This window comes from Oncorhynchus mykiss, chromosome 18 (assembly GCF_057628025.1).
Source record: "Oncorhynchus mykiss isolate SJ-2025 chromosome 18, ASM5762802v1, whole genome shotgun sequence".
In the NCBI taxonomy this organism is placed as follows: Eukaryota; Metazoa; Chordata; class Actinopteri; order Salmoniformes; family Salmonidae; genus Oncorhynchus; species Oncorhynchus mykiss.
In genome coordinates, this window is record NC_143039.1 from 38,718,420 (window position 1) to 38,743,048 (window position 24,629).

General features: G+C 42.8%; 1 protein-coding gene across 3 annotated transcripts in view; it reads right to left on the reverse strand.

Annotated features, from left to right (window-relative positions):
• Positions 1 to 5,446: 5,446 nt before the first annotated feature.
• The window catches only part of cgnb (cingulin b), a 46,413-nt gene continuing 27,230 nt past the window's right edge, over positions 5,447 to 24,629 (reverse strand). For all 3 annotated transcript variants that reach the window (XM_021571592.3, XM_036952486.2, XM_021571593.3), the window contains exons 5-20: positions 22,219 to 22,343; positions 21,749 to 21,887; positions 21,198 to 21,410; positions 18,019 to 18,167; positions 15,039 to 15,159; positions 13,179 to 13,391; positions 13,024 to 13,110; positions 12,527 to 12,775; positions 12,197 to 12,367; positions 11,651 to 11,812; positions 11,316 to 11,405; positions 11,118 to 11,201; positions 10,876 to 10,994; positions 10,590 to 10,698; positions 7,715 to 7,875; positions 5,447 to 7,156 (exon numbers count right to left, since the gene is read on the reverse strand). In XM_021571592.3, coding sequence (XP_021427267.1) covers positions 7,024 to 7,156; positions 7,715 to 7,875; positions 10,590 to 10,698; positions 10,876 to 10,994; positions 11,118 to 11,201; positions 11,316 to 11,405; positions 11,651 to 11,812; positions 12,197 to 12,367; positions 12,527 to 12,775; positions 13,024 to 13,110; positions 13,179 to 13,391; positions 15,039 to 15,159; positions 18,019 to 18,167; positions 21,198 to 21,410; positions 21,749 to 21,887; positions 22,219 to 22,343 — 2,325 coding nt within the window. In that variant the 3' untranslated portion in view covers positions 5,447 to 7,023. The remainder of the gene's footprint in view (positions 7,157 to 7,714; positions 7,876 to 10,589; positions 10,699 to 10,875; positions 10,995 to 11,117; positions 11,202 to 11,315; positions 11,406 to 11,650; positions 11,813 to 12,196; positions 12,368 to 12,526; positions 12,776 to 13,023; positions 13,111 to 13,178; positions 13,392 to 15,038; positions 15,160 to 18,018; positions 18,168 to 21,197; positions 21,411 to 21,748; positions 21,888 to 22,218; positions 22,344 to 24,629) is intronic.

Here is a 24,629-nt window from a genome sequence, read left to right on the forward strand (position 1 = left end):
ACTTGATACATTTTGAACAGAAATTGTTCATTTTTACAAAATTGGGAAAAAAAAGGGTCCTATCCTTAAGAGGATTTAACGTGGTTATAGACTGGCCATATTCAGATTGGCCTGGTAAAGATATTGATGTGAAGGAGTGTGTAGGTGCCTTTGTTTGAGAGCGTCTGTGTCTCTTAAAACATCCCTTGAAACAAGCTGTAAATTGGGTCGTTAGGCTGTTTTCAGTTGTTATGCCTGGTAAAGGAAGAGTTCAAACGTGATCAAATCAAAAGGTGTTCCATCGCTACATGGTGGCAGTGGTACCGCCATTGTGCAGAATGTGGTTCTGTTACATACGTGATTAATGAAGCATATTTATATAATAGCCCTCTGTCGTGAGAGATGTGCAGTGTAAACAGGACTATGCAAGCAAAAAAAATCATGGTGTCCAAGAATGTGTGTACCAGTATGTGAATTTAATTAGACTGTCTATGCGTGTGCATATGAGTTTTCCTTTGTCTCTGAGTCGGTGTTGAACTTCCCATTCCTGCATGTCTGTGTGTTTAAGCATTTTATCACTTGTTAACATTTTAGCTGACTACACTCAACATCCGACTACATTGAGTCGCTGTCAGTCGATAATTGTAAATATTTCCATTCTTTAATGCTTTCCTTTACCTGTTTGTCCTGTGTAAATGAAAGTTTTTCTTTGGGTGCTGAAATCCGTAGTTCAGAAGACAAACGGCACGTAGAAATATGTTCAACCATTTATTCAGCAATAAATAATGCAAGTCTTGGCGATACAGGCTTTTCACATTCATGGTAACTCGCTGCCCGAGCAAAGCGTCCATGTAAAATACAACTTACGGGCAGTGGGAGCGGTAAACTACACCAATCTCCCAAACAGCAGAACCTTACATCAGGCGAATATGTGTAGCTACGGCAGAAGCACCATTTAAATATTATCGAATGACCACCTAAAGTAATCGTATCATGCAAATGAATTCGATGTAGAATGTTCATATTGGCACGTGACCATATGCCACGTAGCAGTGTAGACCCAGCCACTCTAAAGAAGCCCCGCAGAGTGCTATCACTGACAAGCGTCATCTGTTGCCTACATTAAATATCTACTATACGCAACCTAAGCATCCAGCCAACCACCTGTGCTAATTAATATGCACTGACTTTTAATACCAAAGCAATGCTATTGACTGGAGGCTGAATGCTGATGTAGCGAACTATATAAGGCATGTTACTCGCAGATGAACATCACTTTAGGAATTTAAAAAAATATATATCCTTGACCCCACGAACTTAAGTGTGGATGCAGGGACAGATAGAGAAGCCGTCAAAGCAGCGTCGATGCGAAATGAATGGCTGCGTATAGCTCAGGAGATACCACGCAGCGTTAGCAGAGACGGAGCTGTGGGGAAAACCAGTATCTCGCCTGACGTGACCAGCGGTCGCCATTGCAGGTAGCGTAACATGGAAGACAGGACAGAATGCAGCGCTAGTTTGAGCAATGATAGCTGGCCTACCTTTAGCCTTCCCATTAGTTTGGGAATGCTTTACTAACAATGTGAACATGCGAGTGGCCATAATTCAATAAAAATGCAATTATTAAAGAAATGAATATGAATTGTATTCCCCAACCGTAAAATACATAGAGAGAAAGCCATAACCAGCTGCTTCTAAATAAAATAATTGTACGAGCCAAAACGCCCTTCCCTCAACATGAATATTTTTTTTTGCATAGAGTGAGGGTGATAGGTAACCTTTTGTCATTGCCCGAAGATTGCAATTTTGAAGCCCATGAGGCGGGAAAAGCTGTCATCTTAGTGTATGAGGATATTCTACCTATGCAAAGTAGATAATGGTCCACTGGCTGACAGAATCATGATCATATAGCAATACTGCAAGAACTCCGGTAGGTTTCGCAATCCTCAGAATAAATCAATTGTAGCAGTAGAGGATCAGAGTGAAGAAATGATCCATTGGGGAGCAGTAGCAGTGCAGAATTAGCAGCGTTGACGAAGGAACCAGAGCCGTGATCTAGTATCTTGTCATTGGTTACCAGCTTCAATGTTGGACAGAGGTTCGCCGGGTGCTGCCCGTGCTCAGCATACAGGCAGCATAACATGAAGATAAAGCAGTGTTAATTCTGGTGATGACAATGTTCCACATGTGAGAGGCCATAATGCAAACAGAATTTAAGAGATCATGCAAAATAAAAAAGGGAAGGAACATTTAGTGTATTCAGACTGAGGAAGGCCTAGCCATCATATGGACGGACCGCCTCTGGAAAAGAGTCATGTAAACCCAACACCGTTGCCTTAACATGAACTCAAACTTGTGCTACCGAGAAAGAGGAGAGATACTCTGATATGCATGTTCGTTCCTTCTCCGTAGGCAGATGGATTCTTGAGCAGACTGCATGCTGAAGGGTCCTGTTGCCCAATATGAACTGAATCCCTGCTATTTGAGCCTGATAAGGCATCATTTGCCTGACTGAAATTGGAATAGAAAACAGCCGTCATAGTACAGAGAGAAGACCATACAGTAGACTGCTGCTAAGCGGGACAGCACAGCCATGATCTACCATCACATAGCATAAAACATACATTATTACTAACAAACTGAAATTGCTCAAAAGTAGCAGATGCATCTTCAGCATGCACAGTGAGAGTGACCAATTAATCCAAACCTAGACCTACAAATAGTCTACTTGAGCTAAAGGCTCATGTCTACCCCATAGATTACTAGATAAGCTTGCATATAAGAGTGTCTGAATAAGCTCTAACAGATCTTTCCATAAGAGTCAATGAACGCTAGCATATGATGTCGTTTAGTACCTTGAGCGTGGCTGAGGTGCACCCATGACCAGCTCGGAAACCGGATTGCACAGGGGAGAAGGTACGGTGGGATTCGAAATGGTTGGTAATCTGTTTATTAACTTGGCTTTCGAAGACTTTAGAAAAGGCAGGGCACAATATAGGTCTATAACAGTTTTGGTCTAGAGTGTCACCCCCTTTGAAGGGGGGGGATGACCACGGCAGCTTTCCAATCTCTAGGTATCTAGAAAGAGAGGGTCCAGATTGTCTAGCCCAGCTGATTTGTACAGGTCCAGGTTTTGCAGCTCTTTCAGAACATCTGATATCTGGATTTGGGTGAAGGAGAAGCTGGGGAGGCTTGGGCAATATCTGCAGGGGTTGCAGAGCTGTTCGCCGGGGTTGGGGTAGCCAGGAGGAGGAAAGCATGACCAGCCGTAGAGAAATGCTTATTGAAATTCTTGATTATCGTGGAATTATCGGTGGTGACAGTGTTACCTAGCCTCAGTGCAGTGGGCAGCTGGGAGGAGCTGCTCTTGTTCGTCAAGGACTTGTGTCCAAAAACTTTTTGGAGATATAGCTAGCTATAGGATGCAAATTTCTGTTTGAAAAAGCTAGCCTTTGCTTTCCTGACTGACTGCGTGTATTGGTTCCTGACTTACCTGAACAGTTTCATATTGCGGGGACTAATTCAATGCGATTGCAGTCCACCACAGGATGTTTTTTGCTGGTCGAGGGCAGTCAGGTCTGGAGTGAACCAAGGGCTATATCTGTTCCTGGTTTTACATTTTTTGAAAGGGGCATGCTTATTTAAGGAAATTACTTTTAAAGAACAACCAGGCATCCTCGACTGACGGGATGAGGTCAATATTTTTCCAGGATACCCGGGCTAAGTTGATTCGAAAGGCCTGCTTGCAGAAGTGTTTCAGGGAGTGTTTGACAGTGATGAGGGGTGATCATTTGACCGCAGACCCATAGTGGATGCAGGCAATGATCACTGAGATCCTGATTGAAAACAGCAGAGGTATTTGGAGGGCAAGATGGCCAGGATAATATCTGAGGGTGCCCATGTTTACGGATTTAGGGTTGATCTGGTGGGTTCCTTGATAATTTGTGTGAAATTGAGGGCATCTAGCTTAGATTGTAGGACGGCCGGGGTGCTAAGCATATCCCAGTTTTGGTCACCTAACAGAACAAACTGAAGATATGTGAATTGATTACCCCTCATCTATGGTGTCCAGGGCACAGCTGGAAGCTGAGGGGGGGTCTATAACAGGCGGCAACAGTGAGACTTATTTCTGGAGAGAGTCATTTTTAAAATGAGTAGCTCGAACTGTTTGGGCATAGACCTGGAAAATATGACAACGTTGCAAGCCATCTCTGCAGTAGATTGCAACTCCTCCCCCTTTGGCAGTTCTATCTTGATGGAAAATGTTATAGTTGGGGATGGAAATCTCAATTTTTGGTGGCCTTCCAAAGCCAGGATTCAGACACGGCAAGGACATCAGGGTTGGCTGAGTGTGCTAAAGCAATGAGTAAAACTAATTTAGGGAGGAGGCTTCTGATGTTAACATGCATGAAACCAAGGCTTTTTCAGTTACAGAAGTCAACAAATGACGGTGCCTGGGGACACACAGGGCCTTGGTTAACCTCCACATCACCCGAGGAACAGAGGAGTAGGATGAGGGTACCGCTAAAGGCTATCAAAACTGGTCGTCTAGGGCTTTGGGGACAGAGAATAAAAGGAGCAGGTTTCCGGGCGTGGTAGAATAGATTCAGGGCATAATGTACAGACTGGGGTATGGTGGGGTGCAGGTACAGTGGAGGTAAACCCAGGCATTTTGTGACAATAAGAGGAGTTGCATCTTCTGGATGAACTAGTTATGCTGGGTGAGATCACTGCATGTGTGGGAGGTGGGACAAAGGAGGTATCTGAGGCATGTTGAGTGGGACTAGGGGCTCCGCAGTAAACTAAAACAATGATAACTATCCTAAACGAGAATATACAAGACATATTGACATTTGAGAGACTTAAAGCGAGGCATAAAGCAATCACAGGTGTTGATTGGGAGAGCTAGCTAAGACAACAACAGCTAATCAGCTAAGACAACAGGTAAAATGACGATGAATGGGCAGAGAGGGTCAGTTAACTACACACAGGGACCGAGTTCGAGGCTGGGGCCAACAGATAAACAAAGAATAAACAAAATAGAGTACTGGGATCAATGAACAGTCCAGCAGGCATCGGCTATGTAGCAAAGTGATCATAGGGTCCAGTGAACAGCAATAGATGAAACAGGGAAGCCGCTGGGTATTCGTTACTACTTAGCAAGCGGGAGACGCAGCGTTTAAAGTTAGCAGGCTGGGGCTAGTAGAAGCGCCTGCTCCGATGTCCGGCAATGACCGGTTGGAGTCACAGCGGATGTCGTTATGTCTGCAGACCAGTCATGGTGGAACAGCGGAGCCTCGTGTTGACAAAAGGGTCCAGGCCAGTTGGCGAAAGAGATACTGTGGTTGTAGTAATTTTCGTTTGCTAGCCGGGAGATGTGCCTGGCTCGCGGCTATCTTGGTGTAGTAGTGCATCTCTATTAAATTAATTACACTTTATGGACAAATAACTTATGGTCACATCCACACAAAGTCCAACATTTATTTGAAATACCAAAGTGTCAAAATACTGGTAAAACTCAAGCAGATTTCTACCACATCAAATGTTACAATAAACAGTAAAAACTTCATAACCTTGGCAAAGTTGCCCCAGAAAGACATCTGAAAACTACCACATTCAAAGTAAAAATCTCAGCAAATGTACTTAAGGGAGAAAAGTTCATTGTACATTCACTAAAAAGGCAGGCATAATGAGAAGAAATGTACTATTGCACTTCCAATCATATGATTACTCTGTTGGTAGGAAAGCAGATTCAAGCACTGACAAGTTACTCTTGAAATAACTTGTAGCTGCATCTGAAGGAAACATACAAACGGTACACACGACAATAGTAGCAACTACAGCATCAGTATTAATAAATAACCACTACAATTACAGAAATAATTTTAAGGCATTCGAGTGAAAACATTTGCACAGACCAGCGAGATAAATACTTGAAACATAAAATAAGGAACAGGATAGAGAAAGGCTATTAAGAAGGGTGAGAGGTAATGGAAAGAATAGAGATGGAGTGGAATTCACCCACGATTCAAACCATTGTGCATGTAGCGGATTGTCATAAATATCTGATGTATACAGCAGGAAGAGTAGGAAAGTGTAAGCCCCAGAAAAGTACATAGCCCTCACAGTACAGTCAAAAGTCAAAATAACCACAAAGAATACCAAAACCAAAGGAAGGTGAATGTGAGCACCTGCATCGACCACTTGAAGCCACTGTACAATAAAGTACAGCTTAACATGCCCATGTAAATACAACAACATTGTACTGAAAATAACTCAACTGTCATAAGTGACCAATATGTTTGCCACCTTTTGGTTTGAGAGTAGCATGTATCTTTGGTCGCTCTGTGTTGTCTCTCTATTCATGCGTGTTTTGTCCTAGATTTTTTATTTTATTTTTAATCCCAGCCCCCGACTCCGCAGGAGGCCTTTTGCCATTTGGTAGGCCGTCATTGTAAATAAGACTTTGTTCTTAACGGACTTCCTAGTTAAATACAATTTTAAAAAGTATCAGAAGAGAGATTGCGTGTGAACACGCATGTGCATGTGAAAAGGCTTGCCAAGAATTTAAACTACGTACTGCATTGAAACTTTTTCTGCTGTGTTAATATCCCACCACAAGTCAGTGTAAAGGTGCTGTAAAACATTCAAGCAAGTATTCTTATAAAACATCAAAGTCAAGTTGAGGCACAGCAAAACCCTGTGATTCCAAGTTCATGTGTGTGTCCCAAATGGCACCCTATTCCCTATACAGTGCACTACTTTTGACCAGAGTTTTTTGGGCCCTTGGCTTAGTCAATCTACAAAATATCTCAGATTTTAACTGACAAAAGAAAATAAGAAAATTATGGTGCCAGGATGACAGTTGATTGTACTGGCAACCAACCTCTGACACAGCAATCTAGTTCTCATAAAACCAGAAAAATAACTGCAAGTCAATTTCGTAGTGCTTGGCATGTTAGCTACTTCATGTAGAGTCCTGAGTACCTCCCTCTAACCAGCTATATTTCAATCTATTAATTTAATATATAAAAAAATCTCTCCCTAGCAATTGGTGGTATGTAATTGTCCCTCAGTGAGGATGGAGGCGATGCTGTTGTCGTAAAAACCATCCTCGTCCTCAGAACTGAGGTTGGAGGCTCCCAGGACAGGTCGACGCGTCTGATACACCTTCCGCCTGAACAAGTGAACAAGACACGGTTGTCATTGACTGTAGTTGTTACTAAAAAGGGACACAAATTCCAGTATATTCAGTAGGAACTGAGTATTTTTTGTTGTTCCCTGAACCATTCCAATGTCTGCTAATGCATTTCAAAAGAGGACTAAAACAAGAAATAGGTATTTCTCAATTTGTGCAGGTTTGAGCAGCGGGCTGAGTGACATTGAAGCACCACCTGCTGGCCCCCGAGGGGTTTGACAACACTGGTGAAGGTGTCTGTACAGGAGTGTGGATTATAATACATAATCATATCTGGCATAACTGGTATAATAACTGGTATGACAAGATGCAACGCTGTACAGAACAGTCATATAGAGGGTATGGGATACTAGAGAATACATTTGGTGTATACTGCTAGTATGTACTGTAGATAGATGTGTCAGAGAGGGAACTCACTTTAGCTCACTCTCCAGTGCTGTGGCTTTTGCCTGCAGATACTAAGGAATTTGTTTATTCAGGGCATAATATATATATATATATATATATATATTTTTTTTTTTATATCAGGGAACTCACTTCTCAGACTCCAGTGATGTGACTTTGGCCTGCAGTGCTTCCTGCAGCTCCTGCTGCTCCTCCAGGTCCCTAAGAGCCTTCCTGCGGACCCCCTCTAGTCGTTCCACCTCGCCTTCGCTCTCGTCCAGCTGACGCTTCAGGGCCTTCACACGCAGGGACAGCTGGGGACAGAGGTGGACAGGTGGTTAGGATACTGTAGCACCTAGAGTTTAGGATACGGTCACACAGCACAAGGGACCAAGGAAAGGTCCACGATCAGCAGGACACAGCAAGTCCGCTATTAAATGCATAGAAAAGACAACGTCCTGAAGAAAATGTGTGCTTGCTTGACTTGAAGTATTTATCGTATGTAGTTGTAGAGTGAGGAGACAATAGGAATCTCCACCAAAAACCACCTAGTTCTCTGTCATTACATTCATTTTCATGTTATAGTATACATACTGTATGTACATAGACGTGAATGTACTAAGTGATAATGAATGAGGGGCTATGCGTTCCCTGGAAATTAATGAACATGGAAGGTGTGCTCCATGACGCGCTAGCTTTCAAAAGCAACTCAAACATACAGTAGAACATGTAAGAACTATAGCCATTGAATTCTACCGTGTGTTATAGGGAAATAATGAACATTCAAGAATGCCCTTCAAGCCAAGCAAAAACTAGTATTCAACAATGTATGAAATAATAATAAAAATAAATGCCATTTAGCAGACACTTTTATCCAAAGCGACTTAGTCATGGGTGTATACATGTTACATAATGGTGGTCCCGGGAATCAAACCCACTATCCCGGCGTTGCAACCGCCAAACTCTGCCAACTGAGCTACAGAGGACCAACCGTATCCATTAACATGTACCTGTTCTAGTTGCTCAGCATGCTGGTTCCTCTCAAACCGTTGTGCATGAAGCGGATTGTCACAAATATCTCATGTATACAGCAGGAAGAGTAGGAAAGTGTAAGCCCCAGAAAAGTATATAACCCTTTGTTACAGTACAGTTAAAAGTAAAAATAACCACAAAGAATACCAAAACCAAAGGAAGGTGAATGTGAGCACCTGCATCTACCACCTGAAGCCACTGTACGATAAAGTACAGCTTAACATGCCCAAGTAGATACAACATCATTGTACAGAAAATTACTAAACCGTTAAACATAAGTGACCAATACGTTTGTCACTTTTTGATTTGAGAGTAGCATGTATCAGAAGGAAGAGTGCATGTGTGAACACATACAGTACCAGTCAAAAGTTTTGAATGTGTAGGTGTGTCCAGAGTTTTTATTTTTACTATTTTCTACATTGTAGAATAATAATGAAGACATAAAAACTATGAAACAACATATGGAATCATGTAGTGACCAAAAAAACAAAACTTAAAATCAGAATATATTTTATATTTGAGATTCTTCAAAGTAGCCACCCTTTGCCTTGATGACAGCTTCGCACATTCTTGGCATTCTCTCAACCAGCTTCATGAGGTAGTCTCCTGGAATGCATTTCAATTAACAGGTGTGCCTTGTTAAAAGTTCATTTGTCGAATTTCTTTCCTTCTTAGTGTGTTTGAGCCAATCAGTTGTGTTGTGACAAAGTAGGGGTGGTATACAGAAGATATCCTTATTTGATAAAATACCAAGAACAGCTCAAATAAGTAAAGAGAAACAGTCCATCATTACTTTAAGACATGAAGGTCAATCAATACGGAACATTTCTAAAAAAAACGTTAAAAGTTTCTTCAAGTGCAGTTGCAAAAACCATCAAGCGCTATGATGAAACTGGCTCGTGAGGACTGTCATGGTCGAATTACTGCAAAGAAACTACTTTAAAGGACACCAATAACAAGAAGACACTTGCTAGGGCCAAGAAACACGAGCAATGGACATTAGACCGGTGGAAATCTGTCCTTTGGTCTGATGAGTTAGAATTCAAAGCACGCTTAACCAGCATGGCTAACACAGCATTCTGCAGCGATACACCATCCCATCTGGTTTGTGCTTAGTGGGACTATCATTTGTTTTTCAACAGGACAATGACCCAACACACCTCCAGGCTGTGTTGGGGCTATTTGACCAAGGAGTGATGAGCGCTGCATCATTAGACCTAGCCTCCACAATCACCCGACTTCAACCCATTTGAGATGGTTTGGGATGAGTTGCTAAAGCAGCCAACAAGTGCTTAGCATATGGGGGAACTCTTTCAAGACTGTTGGAAAAGCATTCCAGGTGAAGCTGGTTGAGAGAATGCCAAAAGTGTGCAAAGCTGTCAAGGCACATGGTGGCTAATTTGAACAATATAACATATATTTTGATTTGTTTAACACTTTTTTGCTTACTACATGATTCCATATATGTTATTTCATAGTTGATGTCTTAACACTATTATTCTACAATGTAAAAATTAAGAAACTCTTGAATGAGTAGGTGTGTCCAAACTTTTGAGTGGTACTGTATGTGCATTTTGAAGAAGCTTGCCAAGATTTCACACTATTCCTGCTGTGTTACTATCACACCAAAATTGTCATCAGTGTAAAGGTGCTGAAAATCGAATTCAACAATGTTTTCAATTCGACTTTTGCTTTCAAAAGCAGCTCAAACACAGAACATGTAAAAATTTTAGCCATTGAATTTTACCGTGTGTTATAGGGAAATAATGCACACTTGAATGCCCTTCAAGCCAATCAGAAACAAGTATTCAACAATGCCATGGTATAAAATAATATGCCATTTATCAGACTATTTTCTCCAAAGCAACTTACAGTGATGCGTGTAAACACTTCACATATTGGTGGTCCCGGGAATTGAACCCACAATTCTGGCGTTGCAAGTGCCATGCTCTACCAACTGAGCTACAGAGGACCACCAGTATCCATTAACATGTACCTGGTCTCGTTGCTCAGCGTGCTGGTTCCTCTCCTGGTCCAGAGTGACGATTATTTCCTTAAGCTTTCTCTCTACTCTCCTCTGGGAGGCCTGGATACTCAGCTTCTCTCTGAACACGGAAACATATCATTACACACAATATTCATTCTATTCAGATCAACTATAGTATCCACAAAGCCAGGACTACTGCTAGTTAAAATGATGGTGGGTGTCATGTTAGTTCTTCATGTAGTATCCATAGTACTTGAGCAGTTACACATCATGGCTAAGTATAGCATGTACACACCTCTCTTCACTGTGTAGCCTCTCCTCCAGCTCCTGCACTTTACCCTCTAACAAAGTCATTCCAGTGGAGGGACGGGACTGTGTCTCCATGTCTGCCACACGGGACCTCAACTCCTTCACCTGAGGAGAGCGCGTTGGCATATCAAGATGTGTTTGAGCAAAAATGTTTTTGAGGGTGATGAAACTTAGAATTAGGCATTTTCTGTTACATAAAATGTTGGATATGAAAAGTGAAATCTATACCTGTCTCTCTAGGACACTCTTGTCCATCTCCAGGTCGTGTACGGTTGAGCGCTCCTTCATCAGGTCTCCACGCAGCTGGTCAATCTGAGAGAGAATGGAAGAAAGAGAATAAGCAAACATTCTGAGTGACTTAGTCTGTATGGAAATCAGTACCTGCTTGTGTGTATTCAAGTGTGTGTGTGTATTGAAGTACAGTACCTGTTCTCGACTGCGTGCAACACGATCATTGAGAAGCTCCACGCTGCTCTTCTCCTCATCCAATTCAATTTCCATCGTCTTCACTTTGTCCTGACACACATCCATCCAAGTTGTAAACAAATTAGTTTGACCATGTCTTTTCAAGCTCTCCTCCCCTTCCCAACATCATATACTCCATGCTGATAGTCCAAGGCAAGTCTTTCACATACAATTCCCAAAGCCCTCAGAAGAACCCTTGACCTCTAACCTTCATTTCTCAGACATACAGTATTTCCACACCTATAATTCACCCCAAAATCTTTGACATTTAAAGGTAATGACCTTTGACCCCTCACCTCCAGGCCTCTGAGTTCCCTGTTGCGGTCCGTCTGAGAGCTCCTCTCAGAGTCCAGTTCGCTTTCCAGATGTTTGAGGCGGCTGCTGAGCAGGTCTCTCTCCAGCTGGGCGCTGTCCCTCTCCTCCCCACACACCAGCAGCTCTTTCTTCAAACGAGAAACCTGGACCACGGAATGGGGATGGAGTCAGTGGTTCAACATTTGGAAAGGGGACATAATATTCCCAATATATTGATAAGCCACGTAAGGATCACCTCAGGTTTGTCTCATCAACTAACTCCCTTCATACCGTATCTTTATATTTTCTTTCTTCTCTTCCCTCAAATCCTTTTCTTCTCCTTTCTCTCTAAAATATACCTGCAAACTCTCTCTCCACTGTTTACTCCTTTCTCTGTACCTGAACACCATCTTCCGGTCCTTTCCTTTGCTCTGCTCTCCCTCCCCTCATCCTGAAGTGTCTTTAGGTTGGCCTGGGGCGTCTGTAGCTCAGCCAGTCTGTCCTTTCTCGCTCCCTACTCTCCTCCACCCCCCCGCTCTCTACCTCACCTCTTCCTGCAGTGTCTTCAAGTTGGCCTGGGCCCTCTGCAGTTCAGCCAGTCTGTCTTTGCCCTGCCGCTGGGCATCCTGTAGGTCTCTCCTGGAGCGCTCCCTGTATTCATCCATCTGGCTCTGCAGGGCCTGCACCGACTGACGGGAGTCCCCAAGCATCACCTCCATCTGACGGGTAGAGAAAGGGTGGGTGGAAAGGGCATGGATGGGAAAGAAGGATAGGGTGATCTTTGTCAATTCAGTTTTAAAGCAACCCAAAATCCATACCAGGGCAACAGAAAATAAGTGCATAAAAAAGCAGATGAGCGCACACACACAATGCCGCACCTCCTTGCTAATCTTCTCCAGGGCCCGGTCTAACAGTCTCTTCTGCTCCTCCAGGTCACTCTTGCCCTTGCGCAGCGCATCTCTCTCCAGATCTCTCTCCTCCAGCCGTTGGCCCAGCTCATCCCTGTCCTTGCCCAGACGGGAGGCTCCTCGCCTGGCTTCCTCCAGTTGGGACCTCAGGGAGCGGTTCTCGTCTTCCAGTGCCTGCTCAGCCTCCGAGGTCTGGGGCACGCTGGAGTGAAGCCTCGTCTGTGGAACAGAAAAATACTCCTAAATAAATGGGTGTGTGTATTTAGGTATACCTTAACGTAATAACAGATCAGAGAGTTTATGAATCCATGCATTACTGTGTAGTAATTATGTGTCCTTTTCTAAGATATAAAAGTCTCACACTTGCATTTGTGCCTAGAGGTGTAGCTTATGTTTGCCAAGTGTTACTCCTGTGTGTTTTTCCATAGCTATATACGCATGCTGCGGTTTTGGTAAGTGTATTTTACCATGAGAGTCAGTCTCTCTCTCAGCCTTGTGTTGGCTTCCTGAAGCTCCAGACTCCCCTGATCCAATGGTGAGGACCCACCTGATGACTAGAGACCGCGAGAGAGAGGTAAAAACTCAGTCAAAGTTTAGTTGTAGCAAGTTGATGTCACCTCACCTGCTTTGCCTTCTCAAGTGCCATCTCGAGCTCATCTTTCCCCTGCCGTGATTGGTCCTTCAGTCGGTCATTCTCTGACCTCAATTCAGACTCCCTTACTTGGCTAGCCCTCCTCAAGGCTTGAAGCTCCGCCTCCTTCTCATTTAGCTCAACCTTTTGTCTGTCGACCTCCATGCGAGCCTGCTTAATATCATCATTACAACGCTGAAGATCCTTGGAAAAAGCAAATTGTGACCAAGATGAATAAAGAGGATGAGGAACAGGATGTGTGAAACTGCCTTTTGTGTGTGAGTGTGTGGGAGAGAATGAGTTAGAATGTGGGTGTATTAATTGTGTAAAGTGCCTTCAGAAAGTATTCATACCCCTTGACCTAATCCACATTTTGTTGTGTTACAGCCTGAATTCAAAATGGATTAAATAAATATATATATATATATATATAATCCATTTAATCCATGTTTCTCACCCATCTACACACAATACCACATAATGACAAAATTAAAACATGTTAAAAATTTCAGCAAATGTATGGAAAATGAAATACAGAAATGTATTTTACATATGTATTCACACCCCAGAGTAAATACTTTTTATTAGCACCTTTGGTAGCAATTTCTGGGTAAGTCTCGAAGAGCTTTACACACCTGGATTGTGCAACATTTGCCTATTATTCCTTTCAAAAGTCTTCAAGCTCCTGTCAAATTTGATGTTGATCATTGCTAGACAACCATTAAGTCAAATGTTTTAACTTGCCCACTCAGGAACATTCACTGTGTTCTTGGTAAGCAACTCCAGTGTAGATTTGTCCTTGTGTTTCAGGTTATTGTCCTGCTGAAAGGTGAATTAATCTCCCAATGTCTTACGGGAAGCAGACTGAACCAGGTTTTCCTCTAAGATTTTGCCTGTGCTTAGCTCCATTCAGTAAATGTTTATTCCTGAAACTCCAGTCCATAACGATTACAAGCATATCCATAACATAATACAGCCACCACTATGCTTGAAAATATGGAGAGTGGTACTCAGTAATGTGTTGTATTTGCACCAAACAACACTTTGTATTTAGGACAAAAATGTAATTACTTTGCAATTGTAGTGCCTTGTTGCAAACAGGATGCATGTTTTGTCATTTAAAAAAATAAAAAATTACAAAATATTTTCACTCTGTCAATTAGGTTAGTATAGTGGAGTAACTACAATGTTCTTGATCCATCCTCAAATTTCCTCCTATCACAGCCATTAAACTCCGTAACTTTTAAAGTCACCGTTGGCCTCGGTGAAATCCCTGAGTGGTTTCCTTCCTCTACGGCAACGGAGTTAGGAAGGACACCTGTATCTTTGTAGTGCCTGGGTGTATTCATACACCATTCAAAGTGTAATTAATAACTTCCCCATAGTCAAAGTTGTATTCAATGTCTGCTGTTTTTAGTTTTACTCATCTACCAATAGGTGCCCTTCTTTGTGAGGCATTGGAAAACCTCCCGTCTTTGTGGTTGAATCTGTGTTTAAAATTCACTGTTCAACTGAGGGACCTTACAGATAATTGCATGTGTTGGGTACAGAGATGAGGTAGTCATTCAAAAATCATGTTAAATACTATTATTGCACACAGATTGCATGCAAGTCATTATGTGCCTTAAGCCATTTTTTACTCCTGAACTTATTTAGGCTTGCTATAAAAAGCATTCTACTTTGACATTATGGGGTATGGTGTGTAGGCCAATGACAAAAAAAAATCTAAACTGAATCCATTTTAAATTCCAGTGGCAACACAACAAAACGTGGAAAAAGTAAAGCGGTGTGAATACTTTCGGAAGGCACTGTGTGTAAGAATGTGTGTATTGTGACCATGAAGAAGCTTACCTCTGCATAAGAGTCTGCCTCGTCAAAGCCAGGCATCTGCTTCTTCATGGACATCAATGAATCCTGAAGCTCCTTCAGCTCCCCCTCAAACTCTTCCTTCTCCAAACGTGCTCTCATGAGCCTACACAAACACAGAGCATGTACAATAACCATGTGAACACAACAGCTAATGCACAACAAACAATGAACACTTTTTGAATCTTCACACCGTCACAAACCTGTTGCCTTCTAGGAATCTGAACAAATCTCAATACATTGAAAACTGTATCATCGTTCACTTCAATAGTTTAGATCATATGTCTGTTTATAATTTGTCAAGATGGCTTGATTAATAAAAATAGCTTGAGATTCATTTGAGAAGTTATAGAAATTGGTAAATAAATCTTGATTGATATTTGCTCAGTAGATTGTAGTTAGTATTTATTCTTCTAATGATCAGATCAAAAGTCACTTTGGCCAGCATCAAAACTTGATACGAGCATGTTATTTGCGGAACAGAACTCAAGTTAAAGATTTGGCCCCATGAGACTAAACTATTCTACTCAAACCAAACAGTCAGTTTGAGTTTCTTGCTCATGTTGGTGTGTTGCTCTGCTCCCCGTTCCTGCTAAGGCACATGTATTAAAGGGAGGGAATAGAATAACATTTAACATTTCAGGTCAGAACCCAAGCCACTGGACACATTACAGTTTCAACAAAAAATGTAAGTATTCAAATGCAATCCAAAAAAAAATAAAAAAAATAAAGGTGTGACCATCGGCAAACATCTTAGGAAAGTGTGACATTGCTAACTCAGGTGTTCCGAAACAGACTCCTATTAAAATTAAAATACTCGGGAGCAAACGGTCTCCCTTTAGCAGGGCTGGGAATTTCCAGGGACCATACAATATTATCACAATGCTTAGGTGCCGATACGATATGTATTGAGATTCGCATGACTCATGATTCTATATGTACTGCAATTCGATACTCTGATTTTGTTGCAATGTTATGTTACAAACATAGTGCTTACTATGTCTGCTGCAGAGAGAGCGAGCATGAAGAAATTTGTTTTGATCAGTCCTGGAAACAAAAGTGCTGAAAACATGTGTGCTCACTACTTAAAAGATGGAGAACAAGCTATAGGATGAAAATTACAGGTGTTTTGGAGCAGGTACAGCAGACTAGCGCTAGCTGAAAAGATACTTTCAAATCAAATTTTATTTGACACATGCACCGAATACAAAAACTACAATCTACTTACAGTGAAATGTTTACAAGGCCTTAACCAGCAATGGGGCGGCAGGGTAGCCTTGTGGTGGCAGGGTAGCCTTGTGGTTAGAGCGTTGGACTAGTGACCGGAAGGTTGCAAGTTCAAACCCCCGAGCTGACAAGATACAAATCTGTCGTTCTGCCCCTGAACAGGCAATATGCAAGTAGTCTGGGTAGCCATTTGATTAGATGTTCAGTAGTCTTATGGCTTGGGGCAGAAGCTGTTTAGAAGCCTCTTGGACCTGGACTCTGGTACCACTTGCAGTGCGGTAGCGGAGAGAAAAGTCTATGACTAGGGTGGCTGGAGTCTGACAATTTTTAGGGCCTTCCTCTGACACCACCTAGAGGTCCTGGATGGCAGGAAGCTTGGCCCCAGTGATGTATTGGGCTGTACGCACAATTTTAAACCCTTTGCGGTCGGAGGCCGAGCAGTGATGCAATCCGTTAGGATGCTCTCGATGGTGAGGATCGGAGGACCCATGCCAAATCTTTTTAGTCTCCTGAGGGGGAATAGATGTTGTCGTGCCCTCTTCACCTTGGTGCCTTGGTGTGCTCGGACCATGTTAGTTTGTTGGTGATGTGGACACCAAGGAACTTGAAGCTCTCAACCTGCTCCAACTGCAGCCCCGTTGATGAGAATGGGGGTGTGCTCGGTTCCTTTTTTCCTGTAGTCCACAATCCTCTCCTTTGTATTAATCACGTTGAGGGAGAGGTTGTTGTCCTGGCACTACACGGCCAGGTCTCTGACCTCCTCCTTATATGCTGTCTTATCGTTGTAAGTGATCAAACCTACCACTATTGTGTCATCGGCAAATGATGGTGTTAGAGTCGTGCCTGGCCGTGCAGTCATGAGTGAACAGGGAGTTCAGGGGGCTGAGCACGCACCCGAGGAGCCCCCGTGATAAGGATCTGTGTGGCGGATGTGTTGTTACGTACCCTTACCACCTGGAGGCAGCCTGTCAGGAAGTCCAGGATCCAGTAGCAGGTGTTTAGTCCCAGGGTCCTTAGCTTAGTGATGAGTTTTGAGGGCACAATGGTGTTGACCGCTGAGCTGTAGTCAATTAATTGCATTCTCACATAGGTGTTCCTTTTGTCCAGGTGTGAAAGTGCAGTGCAATAGAGATTGTATTACCTGTGGCTCTGTTGGGACGGTATGCAAATTGGAGTGGGTCTAGGATTTCTGGGATAATGGTGTTGATGTGAGCCATGACCAGCCTTTCTAAGCACTTCATGGCTACAGACATGAGTGCTACGGGTCGGTAGTCATTTAGGGAGGGCAGGGCAGGCACCACCAAAATCAGTACTCTTTAGCAATCATGTGTAAGTTTGCCTTAGAACAGTATTTCCCAACCCTGGTCCTCAAGTACCCCCAACATTACACATTTGTATTGTAACTCTGGACAAGCACACGTGATTCAACTTCTCAACTAATCATGAAGTTCTCAATGAGTTCAATGAGGTGTGTTTGTCAAGGGCTACAACGAAACTATGTAATGTTGGGGGTATTTGAGGACCAGCGTTGCTAAACACTGCCTTAGAATACCAGTGATGCCACTGATAAGGTGCCACAATCTGGTATTTTGGATCATAGGTCAAGACAATAGAAAACTGACCTGACAAAGACTACTAGTTTAAAGCTAATATTAAGACGACTTCATAGGTGTAGAGACGTGTATGACGCACCATTGATATACTACAGCCAATGAAATAATTATATTGAGGCACTCACTCCTGCTTGGTGCTGTGAAGCTCCTCTGTGGTGGTTTCCAGCTGCTTCCTCCACTGGCCTCCCTGGTCCCTGCAGCTCTCTAGTTCCTCCTCCAGGCTGAGCATGGCATCATTCACCCTCTGCCTCTCCTCCTCAATCTGCTGCTGGGACTAACACATAGCAGGAAGAGATCAGACATATGGTACACATACTGTCAGAAGTTTACATACACCTTATCCAAATACATTTTTAAAAAAACTCAGTTTCCCACAATCTCTGACATTTAATCCTAGTCAAAATTCCCTGTCTTTGGTCAGTTACGATCACCACTTTATTTTAAGAAAGTGAAATGTCAGAATAACAGTAGAGAGAATGATTTATTTCAGTTTTTATTTCTTTCATCACATTCCCAGTGGGTCAGAATTTTACATATACTAATTGAGTGTTTGGTAGCAATGTCTTAAAATGGTTTAACTTGGGTCAAATGTTTTGGATAGACTTCCACAAGCTTCCAACAATAAATTGGATGAATTTTGGCCCATTCCTCCTGACAGAGCTGGTGTAACTGAATTAGGTTTGTAGGCCTCCTTGCTCGCACACACTTTCAGTTCTGCCCACATATTTTCTATTGGATTGAAGTCAGGGCTTTGTGATGGCCACTCCAATACCTTTAATTTGTTGTCTTTAAGCCATTTTGCCACAACTTTGGAAGTATGCTTGGGGTCATTGTACATTTGGAAAGACCCATTTGATGTCTTGAGATGTTGCATCAATATATCCACAATTTTCCTCCCTCAAGATGCAATCTATTTTGTGAAGCGCACCAGTCCCTCCTGCAGCAAAGCAACTCCACAACATGATGCTGCCACCCCCGTGCTTCACGGTTGGGATGGTGTTCTTCGGCTTGCAAGCATCACCCTTTTCCCTCCAAACATAACGATGGTCATTATGGCCAAACAGTCCTATTTTTGTTTTATCAGACCAGAGGACATTTCTCCAAAAAATACAATCTTTGTAATTGCGGTTTTGGAGCAGTGGCTTCTTCTTTGCTGAGCGGCATTTCAGGTTATGTCAATTATAGGACTCGTTTTACTGTGGATAGATACTTTTGTTCCTGTTGTTTCCTCCAGTATCTTCACAAGGTCCTTTGCTGTTGTTCTGGAATTGATTTTCACTTTTCGCACCTAAATCTCTAGGAGACAGAACACATCTCCTTTGTGAGTGGTATGATGGCTGTGTGGTCCCATGGTGTTTATACTTTCATTCTATTGTTTGTACAGATGAACGTGGTACCTTCAGGTGTTTGGAAATTGCTCCCAAGGATGAACCAAACTTGTGGAGGTCTACAATTTATTTTCTGATGTCTTGATTTTCTCACGATGTCAAGCAAAGAGGCACTGAGTTTGAAGGTAGGCCTTGAAATACATCCACAGGTACACCTCCAATTGACTCAAATTATGTCAATTAGCCTATCAGAAGCTTCTAAAGCCATGACATCATTTTCTGGAATTTTCCAAGCTGTTTAAAGGCACAGTCAACTTCGTGTATGTTAACTTCTGACACACTGGAATTGTGATACAGTAAATAAGTGAAATAATCTGTAAACAATAATCATCTGTAAACCATTTTTGGAAGAATGACTTGTGTCATGCACAAAGTAGACGTCCTAACCGACTTGCCAAAACCATAGCTTGTTAACAAGAAATTTGTGGAGTGGTTGAAAAACAAGTTTTAATGACTCCAACCTAAGTGTATGTACACTTCTGACTTCCAATGTACATACAGTGCATTCGGAAAGTATTCAGACCCCTTGACCTTTTCCACATGTTTTTACGTTACAGCCTAAAATGGATTAAACTGTTTTAAATACTCTCTCGGAGCTCTACGAACAATTTCTTCAACCTCATGGCTTGGTTTTTGCTCTGACAGAGTCTCTTTCCAAATCATGTCCAAGCAATTGAATTAACCACAGGTGAACTCCAAGTTGAATAAACACCTCAAGGATTATCAATGGAAACAGGATGCGCCTGAGCTCAATTTAAGTTTCATAGCAAAAGGTCTGAATACTTATGCAAGTAAGGTTTCTGTTTTTTATTTGTAATACATTTGCAAAATGTCATTATGGGGCATTCTGTGTAGATTGATGAGGATTTTTTTTTTTTTTATTCAGTTTCAGTTTGTTTGGGGAAAAAGTCAAGGGGTCGGACTACTTTCCGAATGCACTGCACATACCACAGGAGGTTGGTGGCACCTTCATCGGGGAGGACGGGCTCGTGGGAATGTCTGGAGCAGCCAGTGGAATAGTATAAAATACGTCAAACATGGTTTCATGTGTTTGATGCCATTCCATTTGCGCCGTCCCAGCAATTATTATGAGCCTTCATCCCCTGATACATACAGACGGACATAAATAAACCAGTCCCCGTTTCTCAGGGACCTCCAACCAATGCATATACTGTGTTGTTCCATTTCAGCACTACCATACCGGATTTAACTAATGAAGGGGTAAATTGGGATTGGATGGCGAAACACTGAACATTTGACATATGAAGGGTTAATTTCCAAAACGCTATATCCACCAATTTCGCATGTGTTATTTCATCAGAAATGATTTCTTATGGGTACCTTCATGTGTGTGTAAATTATTACTGTTCAGTTTTTTTTATCCATAGATTTTTTGGGGCAAAACGTTATATATCCGTTGTTTAGCTGGAATGTAATGTTTGTATCCTGTATATTCACAGTGATATGTGGTTGTCTCACCTAGCCATCTTAAGATGAATGCACTTCATGTTTATTGCTCTGGATAAGAACATCTGCTAATGACTAACATTTCAAATGTAAATGTTTTACATACAGATCTCATATTACTGTGTTGAATATTTATTATTATTATTTTTTAAATAGTGATGTCAAATGTATACTTTGTACAGTTCATTAATTTCGTTATGTTATATTTGACCGTGTAAAAACTAGCGTACTACTTATTTCTCTGACAGCGAGGCGGATATGTCAAGTGATAGATTTGAAACAAATACATGTCTGTCATTGAACAACCCCATGCCATGCTTAGATAGTTTTCACTCACTAATCTCTCAACAGCTTTAAAACAATAAAAGCTAATTTACCAAGATTTCTGAAAATGGATATATAGCATTTTGGAATGAAACTTCCACACAAACACAAACCAACGTATCCACCTGTGACACCTGTTCCATGGTGCTTCTCAGGGTTTCCATGTCCTGGCTGTATTGCTCCCTGAGGGCCTCCATCTCCTGGTCGTGGCTCCCCACCTCTTCCTTCAGTGCCCCCTTCAGGGCTGTCAGCGCTCTCTCCCTCTGACGCAGTACCTCCTCCTGACGCTGGCGCAACATTGCCGCCTCCGCCAGGTCCGCCTGCAACGACATCACATCCTGCAAGGGAGAGAGAGTGTGTGTAAATAGCACTGAATGGCTGCCGTTCATCACCTGGGAGTTCATAAAATGCCCCCAAACAATGTAAAGCACTTTGAAGAGTGCAACATAAATGCAAGACATCATCATTGGGGCGGCAGGTACCCTAATGGTTAGTAACCGAAAGGTTGCTAGATCGAATCCCCGAGCTGACAAGGTACAAATCTGTCGTTCTGCCCCTGAACAAGGCAGTTAAACCCACTGTTCCTAGGCCATCATTGTAAATAAGAATGTTGTTAACTGGCTAGTTAAATATAGGTTAAATATATATATATTTTTTTAAATCATCCTTGCCGTACCGTCTGCAGTGACATGGAGTCGGTTTGTGGTGTGTTCTCTGGCATTCCCCTCAGCTCCTCCTGAAGCTCAGCCAGCTGGTCTTCCTGTTGACGCACCCGAGACTCTGCCCCCTCTCTGGCCATCCGCAGCTGGGTCAACCTGATAGGGAAGACAGAAATCGATACCTCAATCAATATACTCATTAACGTGTCAGTCAATTAGACAATCAATCCATCAACCGAACAATTAAAGCAGCAGGAGATGAATGGGCTGCTTAAAAGGTGCAATCCATAGGTTGTCTATATTCTGACAACAAAATGTAGAATAAATACATACGGTGACTTTTGGGGGTCTTAACACACGTGCACTGCAAATGCACACAGATTCCAGACAGATTAAACCTAGTCTATTTAAAAGTGCATTTTAGTCCAGGGCTAGGCCTAATCTGTGACAAGCAAAACCGGCCATAGGTGTGTGAAGCCTAGCTTACTCTTCTTGGGCCATCTGTAGTTCGGTTTTGTTGCGGTCCAGTTGTTCCTGAAGCTGGTGGTTCTCATTCAGACGCTGCTCCAACTCCTTCTTCAGATTCTCATGAGACCCTTGTTTAGGAGGAACCTGAGAGGAGACAAGTCAATGTACATACTATATATTGTACGGCATTCAGCGGTGTACTCAGGTAGCCTAGTGGTTAGCGCATTAGGCCAGTAACCGAAAGGTTGTTGGATCGAATCCCCTGAGCTGACAAGGTAAAAATCTGTCGTTCTGTCTCTGAGCAAGGCAGTTAACCCACTGTTCCCCGGGCGCCGAAGACGTGGATGTCGATTAAGGCAGCCCTCTGTACCTCTGATTCAGAGACTGACTAGGTATCCCCCTTTCAATCTATAATTCACTACCCCATCAGAAATGCCTGGTTTCTATGCGTTTCATGCATGGCACAGTCACGTGAAACTGTATAATGGCTCTGCGTCCCAAATAGCACCCCATAAAGTGCACTACTCTTGACCAGGGCCCACAGTAGGGTACCATGTAGGGAATAGGTTGGCATTTAGAACACAGACTGGATGTTGCTCAGTGACAATACGGATGAGGGTAAAGTTTTGCCCTGCGGAACTAACATTCCTCTGACAATTTCCTCTCACATTATCAGTGATAGATTATGGTCTGTGCTGCAGAGATTCTGCTCTCCTCAAGGAAACTGGCAAATCACTTTGTTTTGGTTTTATCTGTTTGTAAAGAGGGGTAATGTAATGTAGAGTTGAATTGACTATGAACTGGACAGTAGATATAATATAATTTAGCCAATGGACAGGACAGTTAGCTACTAGCTATATCCTTGCGGGAAATCTATAAATGAATAGTACATTCAATACTGAATATCATACAAATTAGATAACAGGTGTTCCTTCTGGCCGTAGGAGGCACGCACGCACACCACCTGCTTCAAGTAACCCAACACACCAGCTTGTGTTCCACCACACAGGTAGCAGAGAAACTCTATATATATATGTCTGCTATTTCACTGATACCAGTATACCATTTAACACTGCCCTAGAGCCAGCCAAAACAATCTACTGATGTTCAGAGAGCACTTAAACACGGAGTTGAACCAACAATCATATCTAGTAGAGTGAAGAGAACACGTTATACTATATTTGTACTAGGATTGTCAAATCTCTGGCTGCCTATACAGTATGCTTAAGCAGAATTAAACTATTACTAATGGTATCCAAGCTATTAAGAAATGTTGATACACTACTTGATCAAAAGTATGTGGAGACCTGCTCCATCTCATTCCAAAATCATGGGCATTACTTTGGAGTTGGTCCCCCCTTTGCTGCTAGAAAAAGCCTCCACTCTTCTGGGAAGACTTCCACTAGTTGTTGGAACAATCCTGTGGGGGTGGGGGGGTGGGACTTGTTTCCATTCAGCCACAAGAGCTTTAGTGAGGTTGTGCACCAATGTTGGGCAATTAGCCCTGGCTCGCAGTCGGCGTTCCAAATCATCCCAAAGGTGTTCAATGGGGTTGAGGTCAGGAATCTGTGCAGGCCAGTCAAGTTCTTCTACACCGATCTCAACAAGCCATTTTTGTATGGACCTTGCTTTGTGCACGGGGCATTGTCATGCTGAAACAGGAAAGGGCCCTCCACAAACTATTGCCAAGGTTGGAAGCACAGAATCGTCTAGAATGTGATTGTATGCTGTAGGATTAAGATTTCCCCTCACTGGAATTTAGGGGCCTAGCCCAAACCATGAAGAAACAACCCCAGACTATTATTCATCCTCCAAACTTTGCAGTGGGGCAGGTAGCGTTCTCCTGTCATCCGCCAAACCCAGGTTAGTCCGTCGGACTGCCAGATGGTGAAACTTGATTCACCACTCCACAGAATGCGTTTCCACTGCTCCAGAGTCCAATGCCAGCAAGCTTTACACCACTCCAGCCGACACTTGGCATTCAGATGTTGATCTTAGACTTGTGTGCGTGCGGCTGCTCGGCCAGGGATACCCATTTAACGTGGCTCCCGACGAACAGTCCTTCTGCTGACGTTGCTTCCGGAGGCAGTTTGGAACTCGATAGTGAGTGTTGCAACTGAGGACAGACGATTTTTACGCGTTTCAGCACCCTGCGGTCCCGTTCTGTGAGCTTGGCTGAGCCGCGAAGTGTTGCTCCGAGACATTTCCCCTTCACAATAACAGCACTTGCAGTTGACCGGGGCAGCTCTAACAGGGCAGAAATTTGACAAACTGACTTGTTGGAAAGGTGGCATCCTATGTATGAAGGTACCAAGTTGAAAGCCACTGAGCTCTTCAGTAAGGCCATTCTACTGACAATGTTTGTCAAAGGAGATTGCGTGACGGTGTACTCGATTTTATACACCTGTCAACAAGGGGTATAGCTTAAAT